The sequence below is a fragment of the Acanthopagrus latus genome, chromosome 20 (assembly GCF_904848185.1).
Source record: "Acanthopagrus latus isolate v.2019 chromosome 20, fAcaLat1.1, whole genome shotgun sequence".
Classification (NCBI taxonomy): Eukaryota; Metazoa; Chordata; class Actinopteri; order Spariformes; family Sparidae; genus Acanthopagrus; species Acanthopagrus latus.
In genome coordinates this window covers 19,256,100-19,283,737 of record NC_051058.1, presented here as the reverse complement: position 1 = coordinate 19,283,737, position 27,638 = coordinate 19,256,100, and the positions used below count along the sequence as shown (strand labels likewise).

The following is a 27,638-nucleotide window of genomic DNA, read 5'->3' as shown; positions in this document are numbered from 1 at the left end:
ACCAACAGAGCAGTACCTCCAGTAGTCGTGAAGGACACTGTAGCTAATAGTTCAAGCGAGACACGACTGCAGGACAAGAGGAAGAAGTTCTCACCATCTCTCGAAAGCATCAGAGTTGGCTTCAATTGGCTGGCTAACTCAACAAGGACTAGAAATCATCTCCGTTGCTAGGTCGTTACTATGGACTGTTCTACTTGCAGGAGTAGTAAAAAGTAGCTTTTCTTTAAACAGGAATCTAAAATTACAATTTGGAATATATCCTGATTAAATCTTTTATTTTGTTGATAATCATAAAGAAAAAAAATGGTGCAACACTGTTTAGTGTTTTTGGATAATAATATATATATATATTGTTTTATTAATTCATTTTGGTTTGATTTGTTGACGGTAACAAGAATACATAACATGACTGCACTGAGCCCTTTAACATTTGGTTACAGGAGGCTACACATCTTCATCCATCTGTTAGCATTTCTTAAGACGTTTTTAAGATGTTCCGATGGTGGATGTGAACTGCCAGTCAGCATTTCTGATGCATGATATACAGTCTGAATTCTCTTTGTGCACAAAGTGAGAAGCCGTCTCATTTTCCCTTCTCCAGTCCCAGCAGCTTCTCAGCCTCAATGCGTAGTTTGTGCTTTTGGATCTGAGAAAAAGGAACAAAAACATGTTTCTGAAAGTTTATTCTCCAGTAAAAAATGTTGATCTTATCAGTGATGTGTGGGCTCAACAACAAGACAATAAACACTGTGAATGGAAGAATCAGCCATTCTACAGGCACTGAAATGAGTCCAGTTTGTACCCAGGACTCGCTGGAACTGTTAATACTGGGTGGATTATTCTGGTAAAAATAAAGTTAAATGAACTGAAGCAGTGTCAGATCAAGGGGCTGGTTTTATCTGATACGCTGCTTTGAGGTGAGGTCCGCCGCCCTTCTGTGCGTGCAGACAAACTAATAGCTCCCTTTCCCTCCTGTCTGAGGGCATTCAGGGCAGGCCTGTTCAAACACAGCGCCATGTCTACAGTCGTTATAACATGAGGGAAACACAAGAACCAGAGGGGACGAATTTAGGAATTCAATACCAAGTTATATAAGAGAGTGGGCTGCAGAGTGCAACACAAACAACTGATGTGTCTAAATCTTGTAAAAGCTGGTTTGTGATGATGTTGTACAGTGAAGATTTATTGTCTTGCAACAAAATCTTATATAATGTATCACTGACTGATCTGCTTTAGTCTGGATGCATGTCGACTTCATAAACACAGTAAAATAAACCTTAATTGTCTGTCATTTACACTTTTATAGGAATATGTGAGCTTTGGATTTGAGAAATTACCTTTCCAGTGATGGTGAGCGGGTAGCTGGTGACAAAAAGTACGTAACGAGGGATCTTGAAGTGAGAAATCTGGAATGAGCAGGAGAAGGCAGTTGAGCAGAGACGATCACAGGAACAAATGATTCCAGCTCACTATTGACCACTTAAAGTGAGCTGTGCCTCACCTGGCCCTTGCAGTAAGCTTTGATTTCTTCTGCAGTGCACTCCTGTCCGTCCACCAGCTTGATGCAGGCGCAGACCTCTTCACCCATACGAGCATCCTGAACTCCGACCACCTGACCAATAGAAACACATCGGTCCTCATTTTCTCCACAGATGAAAATACAGAAAATGGTTCCTATAAGCTCTCTTATCGCTCACCTGTGCCTCCTTGATTTTGGGGTGTGTGTGGAGGAACTGTTCGATCTCAGCTGGGTAAATGTTCTCTCCTCCTCTGATGATCATGTCTTTAATCCTGCCATCGATCTTGCAGTAGCCGTACGCGTCCATGCTGCCGATGTCTCTGCGGGAAACATGAACGGCAGCATTTAAATATTTTCCTGTGGTTGTCTAAATCTTTTTTTTTATTAAGTATACTTCATGATGTTTTTCTGTTCTGCTGTGTTGTGTTAAAAGTTCGGCCTCCACTCACCCAGTTTTGTACCAGCCGCTTTCAGTGATGCACTCGTTTGTTTTGTCCGGATCCGCCCAGTACCCCAGCATCACACAGTAGCCTCGGATCATAATCTCCCCCATCTCCCCCAGAGGAAGCAGCTGTCCTGTGCTAGGGTTCACTATCTTAGCCTGTGGAGCAGTTTATTCAGATTTGTAAACCTTTCAATTAGCATATTATATATACATAATTATATCATGTAGTTTGAACATCTGACAAGTAACTTCATGATATAATGTTTGAAGACAAACTACACAGTATTTATTAAGCATTTACAAAGTATTTTAAACCTCTATTGTCATCGTCTTTATGTTTTACTGAACAGCACGTATTGAGGTACCTCCAAGTGGTCCATGATGAAGCCCACTGTCTCCGACTTCCTCTCCAAGTTGTCTCCCGGATTAGCGCAGAAGGTCACAGGGCTGTTCTCTGTGGTTCCGTATCCAATCTGTGGATTACATGAACAGCATGTTAAGAACAGAGAGAAAGATGGAGGATGGGCAGAGAAAGCATGGATTCACCCGGAGAACAAGCTGCAGCAAAAAGAAAAAAAGAAACCTTTCCCATCATCATATTAAGTGTGTGAATATTTTAGGCAGACAACATGATGCTCTGTAAACTCTGCAAATGGGAAAATGCTTATCACAGACAAGTTAATCTGATGATTAAACTTCTCACCATCAACTAAAAATAATTTCAGCTCCAAAGTGAGTGTATTTACTAAAAGTTTCTGTATTTCTGTTCTGAGTGACTTTCTATTTGTCCTCCACAACTCTGCAACTCATTATATTTTTTATAGACTCACTTTGATTCACATTTTATGTTTGGCTTGAGTCGAGGTCATAAAAATATCTGATAGAAATAAGAAAACTTGAGGAGAAAAGAGACAAATTGAATATACTGTGGTGCACAAAGGTGCAAATGCAATCAGCAGGAGAGAGACTTTGGACAAACAGAACCTGTGAGTGAGAACTTCACCTGGAAAAATCAGGGAGGAGATGATATTCCCAATAAAATGTCAGATTTGTTAAGTAAACTCTAGATTCCAGGTAACCTGGGTGGATCCATCCATCTGAAGCCAAACCATCCACTGACCCGAGCCAGTCAACAAAGTGCTGCTGCACCTTTTCTAGACTCTCCCTTTATTATTAAAAGCAGGTGTAACGAACACCACAAACAAACCTTTGTTCTTGTGCTAACTTAAGAAACCCGAGAGCCACAATTACAATACCAACTCTAATTTAACTGTACAGGACCATTACATAAGACCACACTCCATTTCTATGGAAAGTATGCACGCAGGAATGTAAAGTGGTATCTCAAACTTTCCTTTGTAGGTATCTTTGTTATGATTGTTCTGACTTGAAACAGCATCTCGCTTCGTGCCAGCCATCTGGAGACTATTATAGGTTATAAAACAGCTGCACATGCAGGAGTGGCTCCTTTTCCTGCCACCGCAGACTGAAAAACAATAGAGACGTCTGGGAGCGCGCATGGATCGAACCTCGCCTCATGCCACGTTGTTAAACGTTCACCTGTCAGACATCTAATAGGACAGAACAAGCAGCTTTTTTGCTTATGATTTGTTTGCACGTCCAGCTGCGAGTCGACTGTCACAACATCAGCCCTCGGTTTGTGTTCAAAGCAGCAGAGCGGCTGAGTTCTCCCACTGCGTCGTCTTCCTGCTCATTTAGGGTTAAATTCTCACAGACACTTGACTTCCTCTTGCAAACCTCTCGCTCTAACACCCTGGCAAGCCCTCCTCGTTTTTTTCCCCCCAAGTAAATGTTATAAATAGAGCTGTGTGTTCTGTTGACTGGCCATCCTCCTCTCAAAGTGAATGTCTCGGCCCACCTTTGCTCAGTCACTCACCTTTTTTCGCTCCTTCTCTCTCTCTCTTTCTCTCTCAACACACAAACACACTTCAGCTCAACCTCTTGACTTTCTTGTTCTTCTCTTCCTCTTGAGTTCTTCTCTATGAGACTTTTGACTGGATTTTTCTGCTTCAGCATGCGCTGCGTGAGATGGTTGTTGCTGGGGACCTGCCTCCTGGTCCTGGGCCCCGCGGTGCAGGGAGCCCCGACTCAGTGCCCCAGCCTGTGCCACTGCCACGGTGACCTGCAGCACGTCATCTGCGACAGCGTCGGGCTGAAGAAGATCCCCCAGGTGTCAGAAGTCACCCGCCTGCTGAACCTGCAGAGGAACAACCTGGGTAGCATCCCCACAGGCGCCTTCAGTGAGAGCAAAGGGCTGATCTCTCTGCACATGCAGCACTGCCAGCTCCGAGAGATCGGATCCCAGGCCTTCAAGGGCCTGAAGAAGCTCATCTACCTCTACCTGTCCAACAATGAGATCAGCAGCATCAAGCCTGGCGCCTTCGAGGACCTCACCGAGCTCACCTATCTCTACCTAGATGAGAACAAGATCAGCGACCTGACCAAAGGCATCTTCTCCCCCATGATCAACCTCTTTATTCTGCAGCTCAACAACAACAAGCTGCGGGAGCTGCGCCCGGGGACCTTCCAGGGCACCAAAGACTTGCGTTGGCTGCACATGAGCGGGAACGAGCTGACGACCCTGCATCCGGGCTCTCTGGACGATGTGGAGAACCTCGCTATCCTCCACCTGGACAGGAACAAGATGTCCACCTACCCCAGCGCGGCCATGAGCAAACTAAGAGTGGTGGAGGAACTCACGCTGGGGAAGAACCCCATGAGGACCATCCCTGAAAACGCCTTCCAGAGCTTCGGGCGATACATGGAAAAACTATACCTGGACAACATGGGTCTGGAGAAGGTCAGTGTTTGTTGTTTTCACTCAACAGACTGAGCATGATTTTAAATATTCAACATCTAAAATGTAGACAAGCAGGACGGAACGATTAACTGATTTCACTAGTAAAAAAGTGCAATACATCACTGTTTCGTAACGGCTCAGCTATGCTGAATGTTTCTGTTCTTACTCTACAAAAGGATGTTATAGTATGTTATTTTGCAAAAGTAGTGGCGAGTCAAGAGTTCAGCTTTCAGTGCATGAAAAACAGCTACAAAGTAAGAAAAGGAGCACTGCAATTAAGTGTTTAACAAGGAAAAGATAAAGAAACAGCAGGAATACAGTAAACAAAAAGTTTCAAGAAATATCTGCCAAAAGAATCAAATGCAAGTGGTGTAATTAATTAAAAAGGACAGAATGACGTGTTTAAAAAAGGGCTCTGCACTGAACTGTGTGTCTGTCTTCATATTTGTTTATTTGTTTTGGTCTGACTTGACTATATTTCATCAGCCTACTTACATGACTGGCCTCGCCCCCTCGTCCACAGCCAACACTCATTACATAACCAGCCACCATTTACATACATTTTGTGGCTGAATCTACAGTTTGAGTGTTCCTGCTTCGCCCCCGTCTGTCTCACTGCAGTGTATTATTCTTCATGACGCACATGTACTAAAACGAGCAGCATATTCAAATGCAGCAAAACAGAATTAATTCACAAGAATTAACTAATCAACTAATTTAACTTGATGAGCATTTTCTCCTATTTTCTATAGACTAATCATGAGAATAATAAACAGACAGGTACATGTGAATATGATCGTTAGTTGTATCCTTATTTTACGTGACTAATAAATACATAAACATGAAGGTCTGGCTTGTAACTCTAATCCAGGACTTCAGTCTTCATAAACAGAATATAAGGAGTGATGTTCGGATGTCAGACATGAGACAGATGTTTTCACATCAGTCTGTAAGTCATCCTTCTCTTCATGTAGATCTCACACTGCTCCAGTGTGAGTGTGTACAGTACGAGCTCTATGCTGCACCACGCTACTTTTCAGACATTCCTCAGTGCACATTTGCTTCATACTTAGGGTTAATCCAATATTTGAGCGTACCTGTGCCGCAGTATGGAGGCATCCCAGAGGGGGAAACTGTAAAATAACAACCTTCTCACGCTGCGACTGTGTGAGAGCCAGGTGGAAGCAGCAGGAGACGGCCAGAGAGGCCGGGGAGATTTAACTATTTTCCTGCCAAATTCGGGTATTTTTAGAGTGTTTTTGTTTGCTGGACCTCAGCCAAGCATGTCTGAGTCTAATTATTACACAAGTGTTATTTTCAGAAAGGTGGGTTTTCTACTCACATGGAGGGTCTTGTAAACAGGTCAGGAGGGGTTAGGAGACAGGTAAACAAGAGGCAGGGTGTTCCACAGTGCATGAAGAGGAGTATTTTTAGCTTGCCATCGCCCCGGTTGAATGGACAATTGGACCCTTTGCGAGCCATCCTGGCAAAGGAGTGGCCCAAAGAGGGAGACGACAGAAAGAGTGAAAACACCTCAGCCATGCTGGAAGCCATCCATCTTCCATTGCCTCTAAATACCCCCGGCTACTTGTTGCTCTACAGTGGAAATTTCCAAACGGCTTCATCTTCTCCACACTCACATAACACGGCCCTTCAAAGCCAGGCTCCTCTCCCAGCCGCCCTCCTCTTCCTCCTGAAGGAGACACAACTTGACATGATGTTGACGGGTTCATCTAGCACCTCTCTGAAGCTTTTAGCGCCCTCGCAGATGCATATGAAGCAGAGGCGGTGAGAAGAAGGGCAGCGACTGTCGGTGTTTACATAAGTGTTGGTGCAAAAGGGAGGATGAGAGGAGGCTTTCATGACAGAGGAACACTGGCGGGATACCCTCGCTGTCCATCTGTCTGCCTTCTCCTGTAGACACAAGGATGGTTGTGAGAGGTGGCGAGGCCAGCATTGTGCATGGTAGCTGACTGCCACTGGTATGTGTGTGAATAATGAGATGAAAAAAATCTAAGGCGCTTTGGATAAAGGTGCTAAATAAATGCAGCCCCCAGATTTACCCCCAAAAAACAAAACTAATATTTGGCTTTCACCTTTTTCCAGTTCAGTGATGGTGCTTTTACTGGCGTGACGGCGGTCAAGTCGCTGCACCTGGACAACAACAGGCTGAAGTCGCTTCCCAAAGGATTTGATTTCAGCACCATCACCAACCTCACCCTCTCCAACAACCCATGGAGCTGCACATGCCAGCTCGCTCCACTGCGCAGGTATGTTTAACATCGTTCCTCAGAGGATCAATGCATATACCAAACTCTATTGCAATCCATCCAGTAGCAGTTGCACGTAGTCCTCACAAAAACAGAGTGAAACTGAGATTTTTCTTCTTGCAGCCATACTCTCTTTGTCTACAATCCAACCCTCTGACCAAGTAGCCAGCACAAACTCTCTGACTGCTCCTTATCTTTTGGTTTCTGCCCGCAGGTGGATGGACTCCACCCGCAATCCCCCGGATGCAGTGTGTGCTTCTCCACCTCAGCAGAAAGGAAAACAAGTCAGGGACAGCACCGCCTTCAGTGGCTGCCGGGCGAAACAAAAGAGAACCAAAAAGGGCACTCGTCACTGAACACGCAGCTGTACAGGTATCCGGCACCGAACGAGCCGAGGGCATGACAAGAAACAAACAATCCCGAATACGATCATTTTTCTAGAGAAATCGCAAGAAACAGACATCAACTGATCAAAGAATAAAATGTACAATGAAATCATGAGGATCAAGTATTAGATTGATATTTGGGAACTCTGCCTGTTCTCTTCCTCCATGCGAGTTAGATAAGATTTATACTGCAGAACCAGACGAATCTGAGAGCTCGTGGTTCATTTGAGCTTGGGCAGCTTTGACGCGATGACAGAGGAGCGTCGCCAGTCCAGATATGATTAGTTACACGTTCGGCAGCTCTGCTTGTTGGTCAATCTCCTTCAGACTGAGAAACTAACCTCTCAAACTAGGCACTGCAAGATTCTGTTACTGCACTGCCTATTTCTGACTTCCCAGATAGTAAAACTGTTGTGGCCCAGTTCTGGTCCTCAACAGGCATGTTCATCCGGTACCACGTACCGCATGGAATGATGGTCCGCTCCTGTTTCACAGATCTTCGCCACAAGCAGGTCATAGCAGGGCCACATGTCAGTCAAGAGTGAACCGAGTGAACCAGATCCGGTCTAAGTCTGCTTTAAAGTTATCATCCTAAAGTCAAATCAGTAACACCTGAGCATTTTTTAACTGGAGACACGTGACCTTTTTGAACCCTCGCCCTTTAATTGTATAATTAAATGTTTTCAAGTCCACCCTCACTGATCACTACCTTTGCAAATACCTGAGGTGTAGCTTTGTTCCTCATTATGACCTCTATTTAGGCCTAAAATCACAGCCCTCCTCTGATGGTCTCATTTAAGGGGTTTTCAGCTGGATTTCTGTACAATGCAACACTAAATTCAGGCTTCACCACACGAGGTTTAAGTTGGTTTTGGATTGGTTGAAGAGCTGGCTTTGCATGATTTTGTTTTTCACTTCTCTCTTTCTGACCGCAAGAACTCTTAGGTCCTTCCCTGCGTCCCCGTCTGAACTTTTCCATGTTGGCCCTGGGGTCCAGTACACTGAGTCCAGGTCATGGGGTCTCTGGCTGGACGGCAGACTGTTTAATTTGGCTGCCGATTTTGTGTCTTTTCCGCAGGAGACGCCGAGGAGGAGCCTGTCCCGGTGACCGGCTGCACATGCAACGAAAGCAATGCTAACTCGTTCTACTTCAAGACTGTCCATCTATTCGTCTGCCAAATGTTGTCACTAGTGTAAACACAGACAAAATGTAGATACACATGCTCTCTGTCTGTTTCTCTCACACACACACGAACACACAAAGAGCTTTACAGACCTTTCATTTTCATTCATTTATATCAAAGATGAAGACTTACGTATGAAGTGGAAATGTTCAGGTAAACACCAAAACAAAGGATGCATTTGACTAAATGCAAGGCTAAAAAAAAAAAAAAAAAGCATTAAAGGGTACATGTGTCGTCTTTTTCTGCTGCATTCAGTACCTTAGAGAACAGGATACGGAAAAAGAAATACAAAAAAGTTCCACTGTGTTGTTTAGCATTAAAATAACGTGAAGTCAAATCAGATGAGCTTAAATAGAAATGTTCAACATTTTGGGAAATATGCCTATTTGCTTTGCGGCACACAGTAAGAAGAGAAGACTGATGCCAACCTCATGTCTTAGCTTAGCTTAGCATAGCATAAATACTGGAAACAGCAAGCCTGGAGCTGTCGAGAGGAAACACGATCTGCCTATGAACACCTCCATCACAGCCAGGTTAGTGAAAGTGGTAACAGAACCATTTCCAGTCTGTAGGTTGTTGGGTTGTAGCTCAGAGGTGGTTATTGTTGTTTCCTGTATCTGTTTCCAATAACCGGCTAATCTGGTAACAATATTCTCATCTAACTCTTGATGAGAAAGCAAATACTCATTCCTCCCAAAATGTCCAACTATGAAAGCTAGAGCAATGTATTTTTAGTCCACATGGGGGCAGTGAGACCAACGTAAAACACAACAGTTTCCTCTTCAGACATCCAGCAGACACGGAGCAGCTTGATCATTCATTTGGAGCTGTGTTTCAATATTCACTCTCCTTTTAGCTCTGCATCGGTTCAACTAACTCCTGAATGAAATACCTGGTTCTTTAGCTGCTGAATGTTTCACTGAGTGCCTGCCACAACTGGAAACAAGGCTAATGAGAGAAACTTAACAAAAACATGCCAAACAAGCCGAAAGAAGCTAAAAATCTCAGCACAGCAGCAGCATCATCCTGGTGTCACAATCCATGAACAAAGCAGAAATGAAGCGTCTAAAATATATGACGCTCCTTTATTCTGGTTGTTTAACTACTAGAAATAAAAATCCTCCAGCAGTCGCTCAGTCAGACAAATACACTCTTTACCCTGTTTTCTATTTTGTGAAAACATCCAAGAAAGTTAAAGTGAAGACGAGAAGGACACGGCGACTGAAGACCTGTTTATCCGAGAGATTCGAGAGACGATGAGACTTTGACGATGTGGGTGAGATTAACAGGCGGATTAATGCAAACAATGTCCAAGTTGTATTTGTCTTTTGGTGCCATTTTCCCTGTATGAAGTTATTTTAACGTCACAAAAGATCTATAAAACTGGATTTAGCTCATTTTTGCTAAGAATGTACACAAAAAAGGAATTCAAGGAGATTTGAATATGTTATAAAAAGTCATTGCGTCTTTTACTAAATACAAATTATTTGTACCGTACTTATTATTTTAACACTTCAACTGGAAGAACCGTTTCTTGCACACCAGCTATAAGCGTCACTGACTTGTTGACTTTATGTATCTCTTATGTTTATTCAATATCTCTATATTTCCTGGACTTTTGGAAGTGTTAACAAAAGCTCACATCCAATAAACATTTTACACAATGAAGACTTCTGCTTTTGTTTAAAATTTAGTTTACTTTACTAATTGAAATTGTTATTTTCAAGGCTTAAGTATCACTGAGATGTAACTTTAACTATAGACACAAGATACAGAGCCTCCACTCTCTCAATCGCCAAGTGACACTTTTTTTTTTTTATAAATTACAAATTTATAGTATAAACCATTTATTAAACAGTTGTTGATTGTAAAGAGCAAGAAGTTCAGACAACCAAAGAGCTAATAGAACAACGGTCAGCCAATTATTGAATGAATATGAATGAGTGTTAAAAGAGAAATGTATATAACTGACAGAAAAATGTAAAAAAAAAAAGGCCCTAAAAATATCAGAAAAACGTATCTCTGCTTCAATATTTGAAGTTTTATAAAAATGTATTTTGTTTAATATTTGGGCTAATTGTACAGTTTATCAGTTGTTATGGACTGTTATTGAATATAATATGAAATATCCACAAAATAAGTCACTTAACCAATCACAGGAAAGAGTCCCTTTAGGAGAGCGGTCAGGAAGAACTGATGTTCCTACTCTGAATCTATCCGTCTTATTCTCTCAGGATCTGTCTCCCCCTAGTGTGTGGAACCTGAATCGCACCCTTGAATCACTCAAACTGAAGCAGAGTTTTGATCAGTTGGTTTGTATATTTGTAAGATCCACTCACTGTGATTCCCTTGATGCCCATCACGGAAATGACCTGCTTCACAACTTCTGGAGGACAAGGAGAACCGGCCATGATGCCTAACAACAGCACGAGAAAACAAAACAGAGGATCATGCAACCTGTGAAACCACCTCTAATCCAGGAGACGCAGGGGGGAAAAAGGCATCAAGTCATTGAAATAGTCACCTGTATGAACTGATGACAGGTCATATTTAGCCAGGTCCGGTTGGTTGATCATATCAACATACATGGTGGGGGTGCCGTAGACGAACGTGCACCTGTGAGGGAAAAGTTAAGCAGTCAACAGAGCGTCTTCACAGACAACATAAACCTGCAAACAAGTTTGCATTTGTCTAATGTATTTTATTTAATCCTAAAGGGGGGTTGTATTAAAAAAAAAAATAGTATGTTGTTTTGTAAAGAAATAAAAGACTGCAGACTTTGCGTCTTGTATATCATGTGACCACTTGAAGGGACTGAATAAGACTGAATAGTGAAAAGCAGATGAGTTACTTCTTGACCCCGACCACCAGAGCACCATGTGATATTTGATCCCACTCAGGAAGTGTTACAGGATGTGACACTAATGCTTAACAGACTCTGCAGATTTACCATGAATCAGCACACAAAGCTCAACCTGACATTCTCACAGTCTGCCAGATGTGTCACAATAGTTCATGTCCTTTGCATCATTTTAAGAAACTGATAGAAGCTGCAGATGCAGGAAATGGATTTCTATCCAACCACAATAATAATTCTCATTCATTTATGTGCATTTTTCCTTCTTACTCTGCTTTTTGTTTGCACTTTGCAGTTGAATTATTCCAACATGTAAGCTGAGGATGTGTGAGATGTGTGAAAACCACACGGTCAGCACAGCTTAAACCCCCGTGGCACAATACTGCTCCAGAATTAACAGTAATTACTGTACATTCTTTGCACACTTAATCCTTTGTTCCAGGGTATTACAGGGTACAGAGAGTTCTGAGCACATTTCTCACAAATCCAGGGTTACTGGACCTTTTCCACTGTCAGATTCACACACTTTCCAAGTATTTTTCAAGGTGAATTTCTGAGCTTTTCCAGCAACTTACCTCTTTGGTAAATGATGGTAAAAGATGGTGTCAGGATCACTTCATAAAGCCTGGTAATATCTAAAAAGAAACACACCAGATCTATGGACCGGTCCGAGGTTAGTGATATTACCTTTGACTCTCCATAGCTGCCAGGTTGGCCTTTCCGTCGTACCCCGCAGAGGGAAACACCAGGGAGATGCCGTGCACGGCCATACACATCCCACCACCCACAGATCCGAAGCAGTGGTACAGCGGCACAGGTAGACACACACGGGTGTGGGGCTGTTGGACCAAATCAGGAGATTAAATGGTCAAAACTGTAGAGTGTGAATCAGTTATCGAATGAAAGCTGAACATGTATTAATTTAAGACAGATTCAGTTCAAGTGTGGGTACAACAGAGACAAACATACATGGATCCTTATTATAAAATACACAGTGTGTTCATCTCTGTGGCTCTCAGTCACAAGCACAAATCTTTAAAATCTCTCACAAAAACTAATCGTAATTGTTCATGCAGGTTGACGCTCACCCTCCAGATGAATCCCACTCTTTTGCCTACAGTGTAGGCATTGTTGACGATGTTGAAATGAGACAAGGTAGCACCCTTTGGAGCCCCCGTCGTGCCCTGGTAAAAAACAAATAAATAAACATTAAAAAACAAATTACTTTATTTAGAAAGACAATTCAGATTCAGTGTGTGAAGGTTACACTGACAGGCTTCTGTTACTGCTCTCTAAACACAGTGAAGCCAACAGACAGTGATGTTATAAACAGATGTTCAGTCTTTGTAACTGAGTGTTTAGCATGTTTGCTTGAAAAATGACAAATGACAGACATCGGCGCAAGTTATATTGGAAAGACACAGGGAGGCTGCGTGCTCACTAACTGGGAAGACAGAGACGTCACCATTTGTTCCGTATCGACAACACCCTCCAAATAAACATACGCGGCCTTCACTACGCCTTCTGTTTGTTGAGCCAACATCTGCAAGACGTACAGTACATGTGCTATCTGGGTAACTGATTATCAAAAGAGTTTCTGATTAAGTTTCTGTCAGTTATATAACTTTAATATCTTTTCAGCTCCGCTTGAAGTTTGGCACTTTCCAAAGGTGAACAGGTTCATTGGTAACAGGTGATTTAAGGTGAAAGATGCGTCCTCAAAAAGTTCAGTTATTCATAAATTTTAAAAAAATGGATGGGATGGGGTTTGTCCAACTTTTTGAGAATTATGACTGATTGAACTTTGCTGTTATTTTGGCATTGTTCTTGAATAAAAACACCCAAAACTGTCTCTTCATGTACCATAATGTGAAGGTTAAACTGTTCACTCTTCAGATTAGGAGCTGTACTCCAGTACACAGATGTTCTCAGCTGTTTCCTCAGGAGGGGGAAAACCAGGACATCCAGTCAGAACGGAAGAAAACGCCGGCCACACCCCGACACTCAAATGACAAACATGTCTTAGCTGAGGGTTAAACCTTCAGGTAATCCTAACCATTAAGGTCAGAAGCTAAATAAGCAATGATTACCGAAGTGAACTGGATGTTTATTGGGTCGTCAAAGGAGAGTTTCTTCTGCAGATCGTGAAGCTGCTGGACGTACTGGCTGCTGCCTGCCTGCATCACGTCATCAAAATGGAACATTCCTGGTTGGCGACTATCCAGAACTATCACAGAGCGGAGGTCTGGCAGTCTGAGGGGGAAACAAAACACGTTAAACAAGTCTGGGTCATGCTTTGTATCCAAGGAGCTTTAAGTTTCACTGTAACATCACACCGCTTTGTCTCTTTATGTTAAAGTAGAGTAGTAGAGTTTCCCTTCAGTGCATGTGTCCTGTGAATCAAACTCAGCGAATCTTTCTCTGCATGTCAAGAGAGTTCAATTTCCCCCAGCAGCACAAACCCAAGACATTTTTCACATACCATGAATGGAGAGGAAGAAAAGCTATTTAAGGCCCAGACGGTCACACTCGCATTCACAGCAGCAGTGATTCTTGGTTAACTCAATTCATTTCATACGAGTCGTCATGATCAGTAGATGAAGTTAATCTGTGTGAATCTTTTGCGTTAAATTCACTTTGAAACACATATTCTGCCTTTGAAGAAAGGTCACATAGGGCTTTATTTCTCTTTAACTGAGGGATTTATGCAGAGAATCCTGTAAAACATTAGTTGAGAAGAAATTATTGAGGCATTTCCTGCATTTTGTTCTAAAGCCTCCATGGAGAGTGTTGTTTGTTTGTTTTTTGGGCAAAGGAAAGATAACAGAACTGGTAATTCTGGAATTGATATGAGGAAAAAGAGATTGCACATGAGGAAGGAAGAATATAATTAAAGAGAGCATATATTGTAAAGTAAATTTAATCTGCAAATAACAGCAAACAGAAACAAACAACAGATATGGGAGGAAATTGCACCGATTAATTCAGGAAATCTGGTGAAGAGGTCCATAAAAATATGATGACCTGTCTTTTCTGGCAAAAAAAAGAAAAAGAGATCGCTAGTTACTGGAAACAATATAATAATAACAACAAATCATACATTTGCCGTTTGACTGAAAATTAACTTTAAGTAGTCCTTATGGTTAGACGAACTATTATATGGCAAGAGTGACATCTTCTAACGATTCATTTATTCTTTTATTCCGTCCCAGAACACTCGTCTTTGAATGTATCCATATTGTTTTACATTTATCACATAAACTCAACTATTTTGCAGTTAAGGGAGTCAGCGGTGCCTTTAGTTTACTTCATCCTTACTTTAGTTGCTTACGTCTGCAATGCAACCGTTCAACTAACTAACGAGCCCTGGATCTTAAGGGAAAGTGAAAGCTGGATGTAAACTTTTGCCTCCTCTGTCACACTTTAAACTATGAATAAATAGGATATTTTACAACATTTCCACGTGTTCTGCAGTGCTTTATAACATAAAGTTATGATCATAACATCACAGGTGACGCAGCAGTACCTGGCACTCTTGATGCCTCCTGGGCTGGACGACTCGATCTCTGGACAAATCTGTCTCAGCATGTCGCAGTACCTCTGAGTCTTAAACTGCGAATGGCAGACTATGGCCTTACATCCCACCTGTGAAAACAGAAGCAGATGATTAACCTTTATGTCATGCAGCCTTCTGTGTGGCCACAACAGTAAAAAAACAGGTATGTGAATGTCACCCACCTTTCGCAACGCATACTCGGCCTCCTGCAGTTGGTACGCTGGATTCACAGAAACCTGTAGAGTAGTAAAACCATGATAAGATCATTAAAACAAATAAATAATAATGACTCATTTAGTCTATACAATGTTACAATATTGAAACATGCTCATCACAATTTTTAAGCACAACGCAGGTTAGACTCACAAGTATAATACCAGCTTTGGCTGTGGCAAACTGGAACAGGATCCATTCGTAAGTGTTGGGTCCCCACATGCCGAGCCTGTCTCCTTTCGTCAGTCCGAGTGCCAGAAGCCCGGCTGAAGCTTTGTCTACCTGCACACATCACAGAGACGGGAAAGATTTATCAGGTTTGTGTTGAATGGAGGCGAAGAAGACACAATTTCTAACTTTAAGAACACAAGCAGGGAGGTGTTGACCAGCGAGAGCTTGAATGTAAAATCCTTCTGTTGGGTGGTTCTCTGGATAAAATTAAGTCAGTATTTTATAGTGATATCGATCCCACACTAGGTCAACTTTAACCCAGTATTTCTCAGTGCGCACAGATCTCAGGTGAGCTCATCATGGAATTATCAGTTACAGAGTTTTATCTTTTATCTCAGTATAGTGTGCAGATAGCCTCTGTGTCGGGTTAACGACACCAACCTGTGATCTCACCTGGAGTTTCTGGATTCCACGTGAATTGTTTCTTCAGGTTACTGGGTGAAAGTTTACAGAGAAAGCAGGACTGAACATGCAAGTCACTCTTAAAAAGGAACACATGTGGGTACTGTAATTGGTGACAGCTGTGTTTTCCCTGCTACTACGAATAAAGAAAGTGAAAAGGGTTTCATTTAAAGCTACAGTGACTGTTTGTACTACCCTCTATAAGTCTGCAATTAAACATAACATTGCAGAATATTTGTAGTAAGTTGAACAGACAAGCCTGTTCTCTTGCACATGGATGTAAATTAACATGTAGAACAGGAGTGATAATTCAAAACAATTACTCTAAAATACAGTCACAGGGGTAAATGTGTTACTTCCAGCTTTGGGTCTGACAAATGAGTATCCATATTAAATGTGTATCCTGTACCAGCCAAAAAACAATCATTTCCTCAGGGAGTGACGTGGACTTCTTTACCAAGTTTTTTTTTGTCCTCACAGCTTCAGTGACAGTTTTTCCATGCAAGTGTGTTGATTGAAAGCAACCCTCTAACTTGACTAGAACACATTAATGTATGTGTGCACTGTCACTCATTGGGATCTCTTGTAATCCGTTAATCATTAATTTGTCCAAAGAATGACTTGTTTGGTTTTCACAGACACAGGGGAGGAGAGTGTTGCAGTGAGTGAAGTTAGGTTTAAGGTTGGTTTACAGCTTCTTCCTTCTCAAATCCTTGAGTGAGTCCAGGTGCGAAAAAAAAAAATTACAGGTTTGGAGTTTACATTGCGGAACAGGTAGTGCAGGTGGTTTCAAGAAGTAGTCCATTCCTTCACTTTAGATGGGTTGTAAAGCAATATGTGTATTATTTAGTATACCAGAAAAAACATTTCATATGTCAAAAATATCAGGATGTCCTGCTATTTCCAGTCACATTTTTTTTATGCACGCCAGCATGCAGATACACACAGCGAAAGATACGTCACATATCATATGTCACATGACTATAATGAGAGCTGAGAAAGCACAACACAGCTGAAGATGCAGATTGATGTAAGTGCAATGTTTGTTGTACTATTATTTCCTGTGTCAAGGCTGCAACAGATACAGGAACAAGAGTTCTAAGTTCAAGGCGCGCTGTCATGATGAAGTAGCATGTCCCAATTGTATGTAGACTGTACGCAATAGTATGTACAACTGCACCTTGTTGTAACATAACATTTTGCTTCAAGGCACCCAGAAATGGACAATATCAAAACCTCAAAGGAATTTTTTAAAAAAGAAGTCTTATTCTTATATGTGGATGGTGGCAAACTGTCTGGTTGCCATGTAAGTAGATACCTGTGCAGTTAACCCAGGAGGCTCTTTTATGTGTTTACTTTTTTTGGACACGAGTAGTGAAAAAGTTATTGTGACCTACATTCAGAGGTATAATATAGGTCGAAAATTACTGGAATTTTCCTCTGCAGACTTCCATGTTAAGCTTTAAGATTTGGGGCCATTAATAAAAAAGGAAGCAATTTCTATTTTTACTTTTAGTCTTTGCAATGTCCAACCTGAAAGTTTCTTGTGCAGGAAGAACTCTGATCTTCTTAATATAGATGGTGAGGTCTTGTGCATGTTAACATGTACTTTTGTCTTAAAATTGTCCGTTGAGGTCTCTCTTTTTTTTTTTTTATTATCAGTTGGTGTTAGGCACATTCATTGGACACAATACATGATACTCACATCCTCCTGAAACTGTGCAAAGGTCTTGCGAACTCCTTGTTCTAGAAAGGCCATGGCCTCTCTGTCAGGAAAGCGCTCCACAACCCTCTGCAGGGTCTCTCCCACTGTAGAGTGGAGTAACGTTGTGGAAGACGTGCCGTGGGCATAGCTGGTGGTGAGAGTCGGGATGGTGGGCGGAGAGTCCACGTGAATGCCACTGCAGGGAAAGGGGAGTTAGAAGACATTTTTTCAACTGTGGGCACAAAGCTTATCAAACACAGTTCTGAATATGTGTGTTCAGATGGGAGGTTTGAATAGTAAATAACTACCAATATGAATTGGTGTACTACCACTTTGAGTTGTAGGTCCCTCACGTGTCACAGATTAAACTATTTTCATCATTTTCTTATTGACATTTCATCCATTGGTCATTGTGACTCTGTTTACCTCCGCTCGCAGTTCTGCCTTGATATTCAAACTCTGAAACAGCCTCCCGGTTGAAACCGTTCCGACCTTGGTGTTTCCCTTTAAATCCTTTGCAAAGACTCATCATCCGATGCTGCTCAGGGGAATGACTGTCGCAACTCTGTTATCAACTAATTGTTTGCTGAACTAATTGACCTATAGATCATGTCACGTTTCACGTAATGCAACCATGCAGAGACATGTGTTACTGTGTTGGAGATAAGGGTGAAACAGGACTGCAAACATTTGTACCTTTATGATGCAAAAAGAAATGCAAACTACTGAAAGTTAAAACAAATTTGCTCTGTGACGTCTAATACAGGGCTGAAGTGACTTGTGTTAATGCAGTTACAAATGCAAGCTGAATTGTTCTCTTTTTTAAAAATCTACCTTTCTCTTTAATTTCAATTTATTTTGGTTTCAGCACATCATAATTTATATCCTGATTTTCTCTATAACATTTTTTTGGCTTTGTGAACGTATAAAAACACAGTAGCATAAGAACATTTCAGAAATTGGGCACAAGTAAAATGTAAACAACAAAAGTAGATTTTCTGAGGTTTCTGAGGCTGAAGGCAACACTACCAATCATAAACAAGTTTACTGTTAAGTTGTATAGCTAGCCAGCTAGTCCAATGACAGCTAATTATGCCGAGCTAGCCTCATTATGTTCACATCTGTGCTGTGCATGTTGCACCTTAGTCCTCCAATCAAGTAATTAATTATTTCAGCTACTTTTGTTTACTGCAAAGCTTTGGAACTGACTTAAATGTAAATGTTATATTCCATAATTAAGATTACAAGCATTTGCAACAAAAACCGTATGTTTGAATTTTTATTAACATCTTTTATTGAACTTATTTTATTACTGTATTATATTGAAGTTGTTTTTTAAGAGAAAATGGAGCACACAGAGTAAACCCAGTTGTTCCTCTTTGACATTCAAAGACATTCAGGCAACAGGACGTGAGAAAAGCAGATTCTGTTTCAGCTTAATGCCAGAACGTATGTTTTTGACATTAAGGGCAGCTTAGTGGCTCATGTCAAAGACATTTAAATGTCTTTGAATTATCACGCCAAAAGGCCCTCGGACCTTGTGAGGTGACAGTGCTAACCACTGAGCCACCATGTTGCCCTACTGAATGTTTAAGACATTCATTTTTTTCATATTTGATGTGGGAGAAACCGGAGCACCCGGAGAAAACCCAGAGCAGCATGGCATTTGTTCGGCGACAGTGCTAACCACTGAGCCACTAAGCTGTCCTACTGAATGTCAAAGACATACGTTCAGATATCACATTTGTTTTCTGGCATTTGAAGTGTGCAGTAAGAGTGTCTGCGGGCCTGTTAGAGCAGGTCACCTGAAACAGAATCTGCTTTTCTCACATCCTGTCGCCGTCAATACTAACTGGTCAAATGGCAGTTGCCATTTCAGTGTCAAGTCCATCATTTAAGTCAAAAAGCTGGTAATTCTGAGCTCCGTGTCAGTTTTAGTGTAGGTGAGGGAATCGCATGCTTAATCTGAATGATGCGTGTGGCAAACAGCCATGAACTGATGGGCCTCGCATGCATAAGCGTGAGTCTCTTTTACATTCACCAGGTGAGGCATAGTGATGAAGGGGTGTTTTAGGGCTTCCTTTGGTGTGATTCTCTTGCTAGGATCCAGATCAAGACATGATTTGAGAAGACTTAAAAATGCAATCAAATCTGTAAACTCAAGACTGCCTCTGCTCGGATGGCACATCTGTAATGCAAACTCCAAATTCTTGTATTTGTCGAAGAAATTGGAATAAAGCTGGGGTGTGTGACCTGTTGACCTCTCGTATTCCTCTGGTGATTTCATTCTCCACCCTGGACTGGTGGAGAACTCTTCTTTGCTGAAATACTTGCAGCTTTTTATTCCAGCACTCAGCAAGTGGTCCTCTGGCTGACCCAGCATCTGCACCACACTTGCCATGTAATGATATGGACAGTCTACAGGGAAGAGGTGCTGACCAAAGCACAGAAATGCCATGACACATCCGACTCCCCACATATCAATAGCTTCAGTCAAAGGGAGGCCCAACATGACCTCTGGAGCCCTGTATCCACAAGGCTGCACTGTGTCCCCAGTATTCAACTGGTTCACTGGAGTCGCCAGACCAAAGTCAATCAGCTTCAACCTGTAGGGCTGATCCTTGTGATTGACGAGCATTATGTTATCAGGTTTCAAGTCAGTGTGAATCACGCCGATACCTTTCAGGGCATCAAACGCTACCAGGAGCTGTTGAATCACAGGCCGAATTTCATTAAGTCTCAGTGGTGTCCAGCTCTCCTTCATCAAGTCCCATAGGCTCCTGTCCAGCATCTCAAAAGCTAGGCAAGAGAGGCCGTTGAACCTGAAACTTTCCACGAATCTTACAATGTTGTTCTTCTCTGGATCAAGAGACTTGATTGCTTCTAGCATACACACCTCCTGCTGAATGACGTATTCTTCATTCTGTGTGTGGATTTTTACAGCTACCCTTTCATTCGTTGACAAATTGAGACACTGGGCAACTTTGCCAAAAACTCCCTCTCCATTGAAGTCCATTACCCGGTAACGAGTTGTGTTGCTGACGAGTATATCATTCTTCTGTACCCAAAATTTCCTGCTTTGATGAAAATTGCCTGCCTCCCTGTTGTATGCATTGTCAGATCCATTCCCATCTTCATCTTCTTCATCTGGATAATATGCTGGGCAAACAGTCATGAACTGATGGGCCTCAGTTACATATGATGGGATCTCTTTTTCATTCAGCAGGTGAGTCATTGTGATGAAGGGGTGTTTTAAGGCTTCCTTTGGTGTGATTCTCTTGCTAGGATCCAGATGTAGACAAGATTGTAAGAGGTTTAAAAATGCCATTGTATCTTCATACTCAAGAGTGTCTCTGCTTGGTTGGCATCTTTGGACTGCTTCCTCCAAATCCATGAACATGTCGAATAAACTCCAAGAGGGCTCAGGTTTTTGACCCGTTACCTCCTCGAAATCCTCTGGGGATCTCAGTCTCCACCCTGGACTGCTGGAGCCCTCCTCCTCTCTGAAATACTGCCAGCTGAACTTTCCAGCATTCAGCAAGTGGTCCTCTGGCTGACCCAGCATCCGCATCATAGTTTCCATCAAATGGTATGTACAGTCTCCAAGGAAGAGGTGCTGACCAAGGCACAAACATGCCATGATACATCCAACTCCCCACATATCAGTAGCTTCAGTCAACGGGAGGCCCAACAGAACCTCTGGAGCCCTGTAGCCACAAGGATGCACTGTGTCCCTGTCCTCTAACAGGTTCACTGGAATCGCCATACCGAAGTCAATTAGCTTCACCCTGTAGGGCTGATCCTTGTGATTGACGAGCATTATGTTTTCAGGTTGTAAGTTTGCGTGAATCATGCTGACATCGTTCAGGGCATCAAATGCCACCAGGAGCTGGTGAATCACAGGGCGAATTTCATTAAGTCTCAATGGGGTTTGGTCCCTCTCAATAATCAGGTCATAAAGACTCCTGTCAAGCATCTCAAAGACCAGACATGAGAGGCCGTTGAACCTGAAACTTTCCAGGAATCTTACTATGTTGTTTTTCTCTGGATTAAGTGCCCTGATTACTTCTAGCGTGTTCACCTCCTGCTCAATTAATGCTTCTTCTTTATGTGTGTAGATCTTTACCGCTACTGTTTGACAAGTTGTTAAATTGAGACACTTGGCAACTTTGGCAAAAAGACCCTCGCCAATTAAGTCCATTACCAGGTAACGTGTTGTGCTGCTGACAAGGATGTCATTCTTCTGCACCTGTAATGTCTCTTTTGGCTTAATATTGTCTTCCTCACTGCTGTATGCATTGTGAGGTCCAGTCTCCAAGTCTCCAGTGTCACCGACAGGAGACTTTTCTCTTTGTGTTTTGTTGAAAATGCCTCTGTGATGGGTGCCCATGGTGCCCGGTTCTGACTCAATATCGCCATCGTAACCACTGAAACTCTCAGCTACTGAATCTTCGTCACAGAAACTGGCAGAAGATGAAACGCTCTGTAAATCAGTTCTGAAAGATCTAGGGTCTGACTCCATGTCAGTTTCCGTGTGGGTGAGAGAAACACCTGCTTCGTCTGGATTATACGGAGGGCAAACAGCCATGAACTGATGGGCCTCAGCTACATATGAGGGAGTCTCTGTTTCATTTGCCAGGTGAGTCATTGTGATGAAGGGGTGTTTCAGGGCTTCCTTTGGTGTGATTCTCTTGCTAGGATCCAGATGGAGACATGATCTTAAGAGGTTTAAAAATGCCATTCTATCTTCATACTCAAGAGCGTCTTTGCATGGTTGGCAGCTTTGGACTGCTTCCTCCAGATCCATGTACGTGTCGAAAAAATCCCAAGAGGGCTCAGGTTTTTGACCTGTTACCGCCTCGAAATCCTCTGGGGATCTCAGTTTCCACCCTGGACTGCTGGAGCCCTCCTCCTTTCTGAAATACTGCTGGCTGTATATTCCAGCATTCAGCAAGTGGTCCTCTGGCTGACCCAGCATCTGCACCATAGTTTCCATCAAATGATATGGACATTCTCCAGGAAAGAGGTGCTGACCAAGGCACAAACTTGCCATGACACATCCAACTCCCCACATATCGACAGCTTCAGACAATGGGAGGCCCAACATGACCTCTGGAGCCCTGTATTCACTAGCCTGAAATACATCCCCAACCTCTAACAAGTTCACTGGAACTGCATTATCAAATTCAGCCAGCTTTACCCTGTAAGGGTAATACTTGTGATTGACAAGCATTACGTTTTCAGGTTGTAAGTCTCCATGAATCATGTTGATAACCTTCAGGGCATCAAATGCCACCAGGAGCTGCTGAATCACAGGGCGGATTTCATTAAGTCTCAATGGGGTTAGGTCCCTCTCAATAATCAGGTCATAAAGACTCATGTCAAGCATCTCAAAGACCAGACATGAGAGGCCGTTGAACCTGAAACTTTCCAGGAATCTTACTATGCTGTGTTTCTCTGGATCAAGAGCCCTGATGACTTCTAGACTGTCCATTGCCCTCTGAATTAAGTCTTCTTCATCATGTGCGTAGATCTTCACAGCTACTGTATGAAAAGTTGTTAAATTGAGACACTTGGCAACCTTGGTAAAAGATCCCCCGCCAACAAAGTCCATTACCAGGTAACGTGTTGAGCCGCTGACAAGAATGTCATTCGTCGCCACCTGAAATGTCTCTTTTGGCTCAATACCAGTGTCCAAGTGTTCAGTGTCTCCCTCAGAGATATTATTGATACATGGCTCAAGACCATCATCGTCCGGGGACAGCAAGAAACCATAGGTGTCCCGGGGGACAACTTGTATGGAATCTTGAGAACTGTAGCTGTTAATGTCTGCATCAATTGGTGTTGAAGTTGAGACAGACATCTCTGCGGTCAAATGCTGCAAAATACTTTCTCAAGGAAGTGTAAGTCACTGTGTCCTCACTGTGATTGTAACTCGAAGGTTACTTTCTCAGCGAAGTGTAAGTCACTTGTGTCCTCACTGTGATTGTAACTCGAAGGCTACTTTCTCAGCGTGTGTCCTTCCTCTACTGCAACCTGACCACAACTGACTAATACATTCAGAAGCACCCATAGTAATTTTCATCAAGTAGAATGTCTTTGAACTTAGATCAAAGCAGGTGCAGTGTTTGGAACATGGAACTCTCTTCATCAGGCTCTAGAATGTTTTGACCTTAGATCAATGCAGGTGCACATGTGATGTCACCTGTGATGTAATACTGTGATGTAAAACAACTGACTGACAACGGGGGGGGGGGGGGGGGGGGGGGGGGGAAATGTAGTTCTTAAAATTAAAAAATGTAGTTCTTAGGATGTGACACTGATTAGTAAAATTATTGATTTAACTTCTTTACTCAAGTAAAAATGAGAAAAGGACAGGCATATATATATATATATATATATATATATATATATATATATATATATATATATATATATATATATATATATATATATATATATATATATAGATAGATAGATAGATAGATAGATAGATATTTGCTCTGATTTGGCCTCTGACTGGTGTCTCCATGGCAACGGAAGCTGAGGCTCCTGGGTATTGTAGTCATCTACTGCTTGGAACCAGCTAAATCAAGATTTCTGATCATGATTGTCATGATTGTGACATTATCAGTGATGGTCCTGTGTTTCTGCGTTTGGCAACGCTGAGGTGAAGTGACAAAAAAATATTTTATGGGAAAACAAGAACAAAAAAAAAACAAAAAAAAAAAAAACACACCTGGAACCATCTACCAAGAAATAACTGAACAATATTTTTAGGGATTAGAAATGTTATGCATTTGTTGAGATGAACATTAAAAGGAGCAAAATCAACTGAAATTTTTAAACGTTTAAGACATATGGTCTCTCTTCAGGACAGGACCTCAAGATTACATAACAGAGAGAAAGTAATCTTCATGGTGCCTGAAGGGGCCCCTCAGGGTCTGGGGCCCCGGCCACAGCTGTCCGCCTTCTCTGCTGATGTTGATGTGACCCACTACAGTAGACCTCAACATTCCTGGCCCGACTAAACGGGCGGGATCATGTGACTACAAGTCTTTGGTTGAAATATAACTCTAGGCTTTTTTTTGCTTGTCTCATCCCACATCCCTGCTCAGTAAAAGTACAGGAAAGGAGAGGGAACATTCTCTATAATGCTTTCTTGTCATTTTGACAAACAAACAATGGGTGATTTTACTTTTATGGGACTAAAACAGTTATCTAAAGAGGTGTGTTATGCAAGATCTGGCCATCTGTCAAATGCATACCCAGCAAATCACCAGAGTAGCTGCTAACTGTAGCTGCCTTAGCTAGTTAGCTCAGTATCCATGCAGTAGTGGTTCAGACTGGGAGAGTCAGTTTCCAGTAAAGTGCAAGAACTCCCCCAAAAAAGATGCACTCAAGTAAACCTCATTACTAACACTGAATTCTGCTGTTGTCATATTTATTTTTTGTACTCCTTTAATGGAAATAAATGACATTATGTGTCATTTTTTTCGTTCCTGTGTTACATAAAACTGACTCTGAATCAGTTTTGTTAAAAGAACTCAAAAGTCACACTCAAAGTACACTTTAATGTAAATTATACTCATATTTACATGTGTGTTTTGACTGAATGATCATGATTTGATCTGATAGTCAGCAGTTTTACAATATTTAAATCCGAGGAAATATAATTCAAAAAACAAAATGTGTCCACACATTGATGAAGTGGAGAAAAAAGTACCGTATTTGCCTTGGAAAGGAAGTGAAAGTGTCAAGTAGAGGAAATTGTAAATAGGCAAGTAAGTACAAAAGTAGGCTACAGCACTTTGAGTAAATGTACTTAGTAACAGAGAGAATCCATTCACTGCTGAAGGTGTGGCAACAATGCAGGGGGGTGGACACAATAATCTGAACAGCTGCACAATTCAATCAGTGCAGCTGAAGTTTTACATACATGCTTCATAAAGCCGAGTGTTGCACTGAGAAATACCCCTCTGGTGCAGCTGGGGTCTCCTCCCCTTTCCTTCCTCTCTTCCGTTCACGGTTCAACATCAGCAGTTTTCACGCCAACAATATTTTACTACGGTTTTAATGTTTTTACAACAACCACAAACCACCTGACTGACCGACTGAGCCACGTCTCTAAATAAAAAACACTCCCAGAGGAGACTGCGCAACACTGAAAATATGACTGGTAAACATCATTACTGCCAAGACACACATATGATCCCGGATGATACGCAGCTGGCGCGTAGACTTTGTATCACTATCGAGAGGTGATCAGAAGGCGAGCGGCTGCAAAGGTTTCACTTTTGATACATGTAAATGTCTGGTGAAGGAAATTAACTTCAGAGTTTAAGATAAATAACACATTAAACATCTGCTCCTTTAAGTTAAACGTGAGAGTGATCTCGACTGAACAATGCTCTTTGTTCATGAGGTTCATGCATGTGTGTACGTGCATGCATGTATGTGTTTGTGTGTGTGACTGAGACTCACCGACTTGCTGCAGGTAATCCGGTCTGACGGCTCCACGGTGCGTGTAAAACCGCCAAAGCTCTGGAGAAAACTCGTCTGTTCCGCAGGGACTGGGAGCACAGGCCGATCTTGGGGATCATCGTTGCGTGCAGCTTGCAGACCACCTCGCCCCTCAGCGCCGAAAGTTGAGAGCTGACTGTCTGTCGTCGGGTCCGGGTCAGAACACAGGGAGAAGGGGGTGGGTGGAAGTCTTCAGACCTGCAGTGACAGTGAAAAGTGACAGTGAACAGGAAATTCCTCCTCGCCTGCCGGAGAGCTTGTGTGACTGCTGCTGCTGCTGCTTCCTCGGACCTTGATCCGTCAGCACTGTTCACACAGTCCTGCTGGTGGACTGCTGGGCTGCAGGGAAACTCTGCAGAGAGAGCAGAGATCCCTCCTGTCCTTCACTTTAATCACGCTTAAGACAATTTAAATACTTCTGCCTGGATCATTCAGCCATTCAGCTGGAGCCACCAGCTGGTGTCTGTGTTGTTGTTGATGAGCAGACCACACCAGGGTCACATGACGTTAAAGGTCACCACCACTAAGAGTCTTAATACACAGTTACTGTATAAGCTGTCTCCAAAGTGATCAGCGTACAAATTGTGAAGCTAAAGTTCAATAGTTTGTGACTAAAGTCGGCCTGTAAAGACGGATGAGTGAGTCTCTGTTGGCTGTGATGACGTTTAATGTCCGCGACATTTGTTAGCAACCGCTGTTTTTAACACATATTATGAGCTTTATAATTAAATTGTGGAACATGTAATGATGTGTTTTGTCCTAGAACAAAACATGTAAATATCTTAAGCCTGCAGTAACTACAGACCTCATCTCAGCCGCTGTGAACTGATTTCCAGGTTTCAGGACGAGGTACTGCTCCACTCTGTTCAGCTGGTTGAACAGATACAGATAATGAGATACGTCCTCTTTTATATTAACTTATTTCTTATTTCTAGCGTTTTAAAATCAACCGTATTTTTTTTTTTGTCATTTCCAGTGCAGCTACATGCCTCTCTTACTCTACTTGTTTCAAGATAGAGACATGACTTTCTCGATAATTATTGTAACAAGATTATTTTTATTTGAATTATTATTACTGTTTATAGAAAGTTATTGAAGTCTACGGAAGCAGAGAATGGCCATTTTCTTTTTTTTTTTTTTTTTTTTTTTAAATATACTGTTATCTCGTGATAAGGACTTATGATCTCATTATCTCAATATAACAAAGGTTGTTTCAGGTGATAACAAACTAATTTATTTTGTTATCTAGATATAACAAAGATTGTTTTCTCATCATAACAAACTAATTTATTTTGTTATCTCGATGAAACAAAGATTGTTTTCTCGTCCTAACGAATTAATTTATGTCGTTATCTTGATATAACAAAGTTTGTTTTCTCGTGATAACAAATTAATTTTGTTATTTCGATATAACAAAGGTTGTTTTATCATGACAACGTATTAATTTATTTCGTTATCTCGATATAACAAAGATCATTTTCTCATCGTAACAAATTTATTTCATTATCTCGATATATCTCGATTTC

General features: G+C 41.9%; 2 protein-coding genes and 1 long non-coding RNA gene across 6 annotated transcripts; 2 read left to right on the top strand and 1 right to left on the bottom strand.

Moving 5' to 3' along the window:
* Nucleotides 1–317: 317 nt before the first annotated feature.
* On the bottom strand, nucleotides 318–26,937 carry acsf2 (acyl-CoA synthetase family member 2). Of its 4 annotated transcripts, XM_037081210.1 has the most exons (17): nucleotides 26,918–26,937; nucleotides 26,074–26,310; nucleotides 17,590–17,785; nucleotides 15,405–15,533; nucleotides 15,221–15,274; nucleotides 15,009–15,127; nucleotides 13,573–13,735; nucleotides 12,571–12,666; nucleotides 12,170–12,321; nucleotides 11,150–11,241; nucleotides 10,965–11,041; nucleotides 2,330–2,437; nucleotides 1,969–2,120; nucleotides 1,698–1,839; nucleotides 1,502–1,612; nucleotides 1,338–1,406; nucleotides 318–646 (listed from the first exon to the last, which is right to left on the bottom strand). In XM_037081210.1, exons 1-17 carry the CDS (start codon nucleotides 26,920–26,922, stop codon nucleotides 584–586), a joined length of 1,965 nt encoding a protein of 654 aa, XP_036937105.1. In that variant the 5' UTR covers nucleotides 26,923–26,937; the 3' UTR covers nucleotides 318–583. The 4 variants fall into 4 exon arrangements, with proteins under 4 accessions (XP_036937105.1, XP_036937108.1, XP_036937107.1 ...); XM_037081213.1 differs by lacking the exons at nucleotides 17,590–17,785; nucleotides 26,074–26,310; nucleotides 26,918–26,937 and adding an exon at nucleotides 15,876–16,013; XM_037081212.1 differs by lacking the exons at nucleotides 318–646; nucleotides 1,338–1,406; nucleotides 1,502–1,612; ... (1 more) ...; nucleotides 1,969–2,120; nucleotides 2,330–2,437 and adding exons at nucleotides 6,128–6,268; nucleotides 6,426–6,699.
* On the top strand, nucleotides 2,446–10,284 carry chad (chondroadherin). Its single transcript, XM_037081214.1, has 4 exons — nucleotides 2,446–4,785; nucleotides 6,892–7,055; nucleotides 7,270–7,427; nucleotides 8,520–10,284. The coding sequence occupies exons 1-3, from the start codon at nucleotides 3,967–3,969 to the stop codon at nucleotides 7,409–7,411; spliced, it is 1,125 nt and encodes a 374-aa protein (XP_036937109.1). The 5' UTR covers nucleotides 2,446–3,966; the 3' UTR covers nucleotides 7,412–7,427; nucleotides 8,520–10,284.
* Nucleotides 24,097–26,857, top strand: LOC119009712. The gene is made up of 2 exons (XR_005071803.1): nucleotides 24,097–25,768; nucleotides 26,087–26,857. It is a non-coding gene; the product is annotated as an uncharacterized LOC119009712 (long non-coding RNA).
* Nucleotides 26,938–27,638: the final 701 nt, after the last annotated feature.

Excerpts from the sequence above, each read along its gene's own strand:
- chad (XM_037081214.1), top strand. The coding sequence starts at position 3,967 with ATGAGACTTTTGACTGGATTTTTCTGCTTCAGCATGCGCTGCGTGAGA. Across the intron at positions 4,786-6,891 it reads ACAACATGGGTCTGGAGAAG|TTCAGTGATGGTGCTTTTAC; the intron begins GTCAGTGTTTGT and ends ACCTTTTTCCAG. Across the intron at positions 7,056-7,269 it reads CAGCTCGCTCCACTGCGCAG|GTGGATGGACTCCACCCGCA; the intron begins GTATGTTTAACA and ends TTCTGCCCGCAG.
- acsf2 (XM_037081210.1), bottom strand. Across the intron at positions 15,534-17,589 it reads TTGCACAGTTTCAGGAGGAT|GTAGACAAAGCTTCAGCCGG; the intron begins GTGAGTATCATG and ends TGATGTGTGCAG. Across the intron at positions 15,275-15,404 it reads CCAAAGCTGGTATTATACTT|GTTTCTGTGAATCCAGCGTA; the intron begins GTGAGTCTAACC and ends ACTACTCTACAG.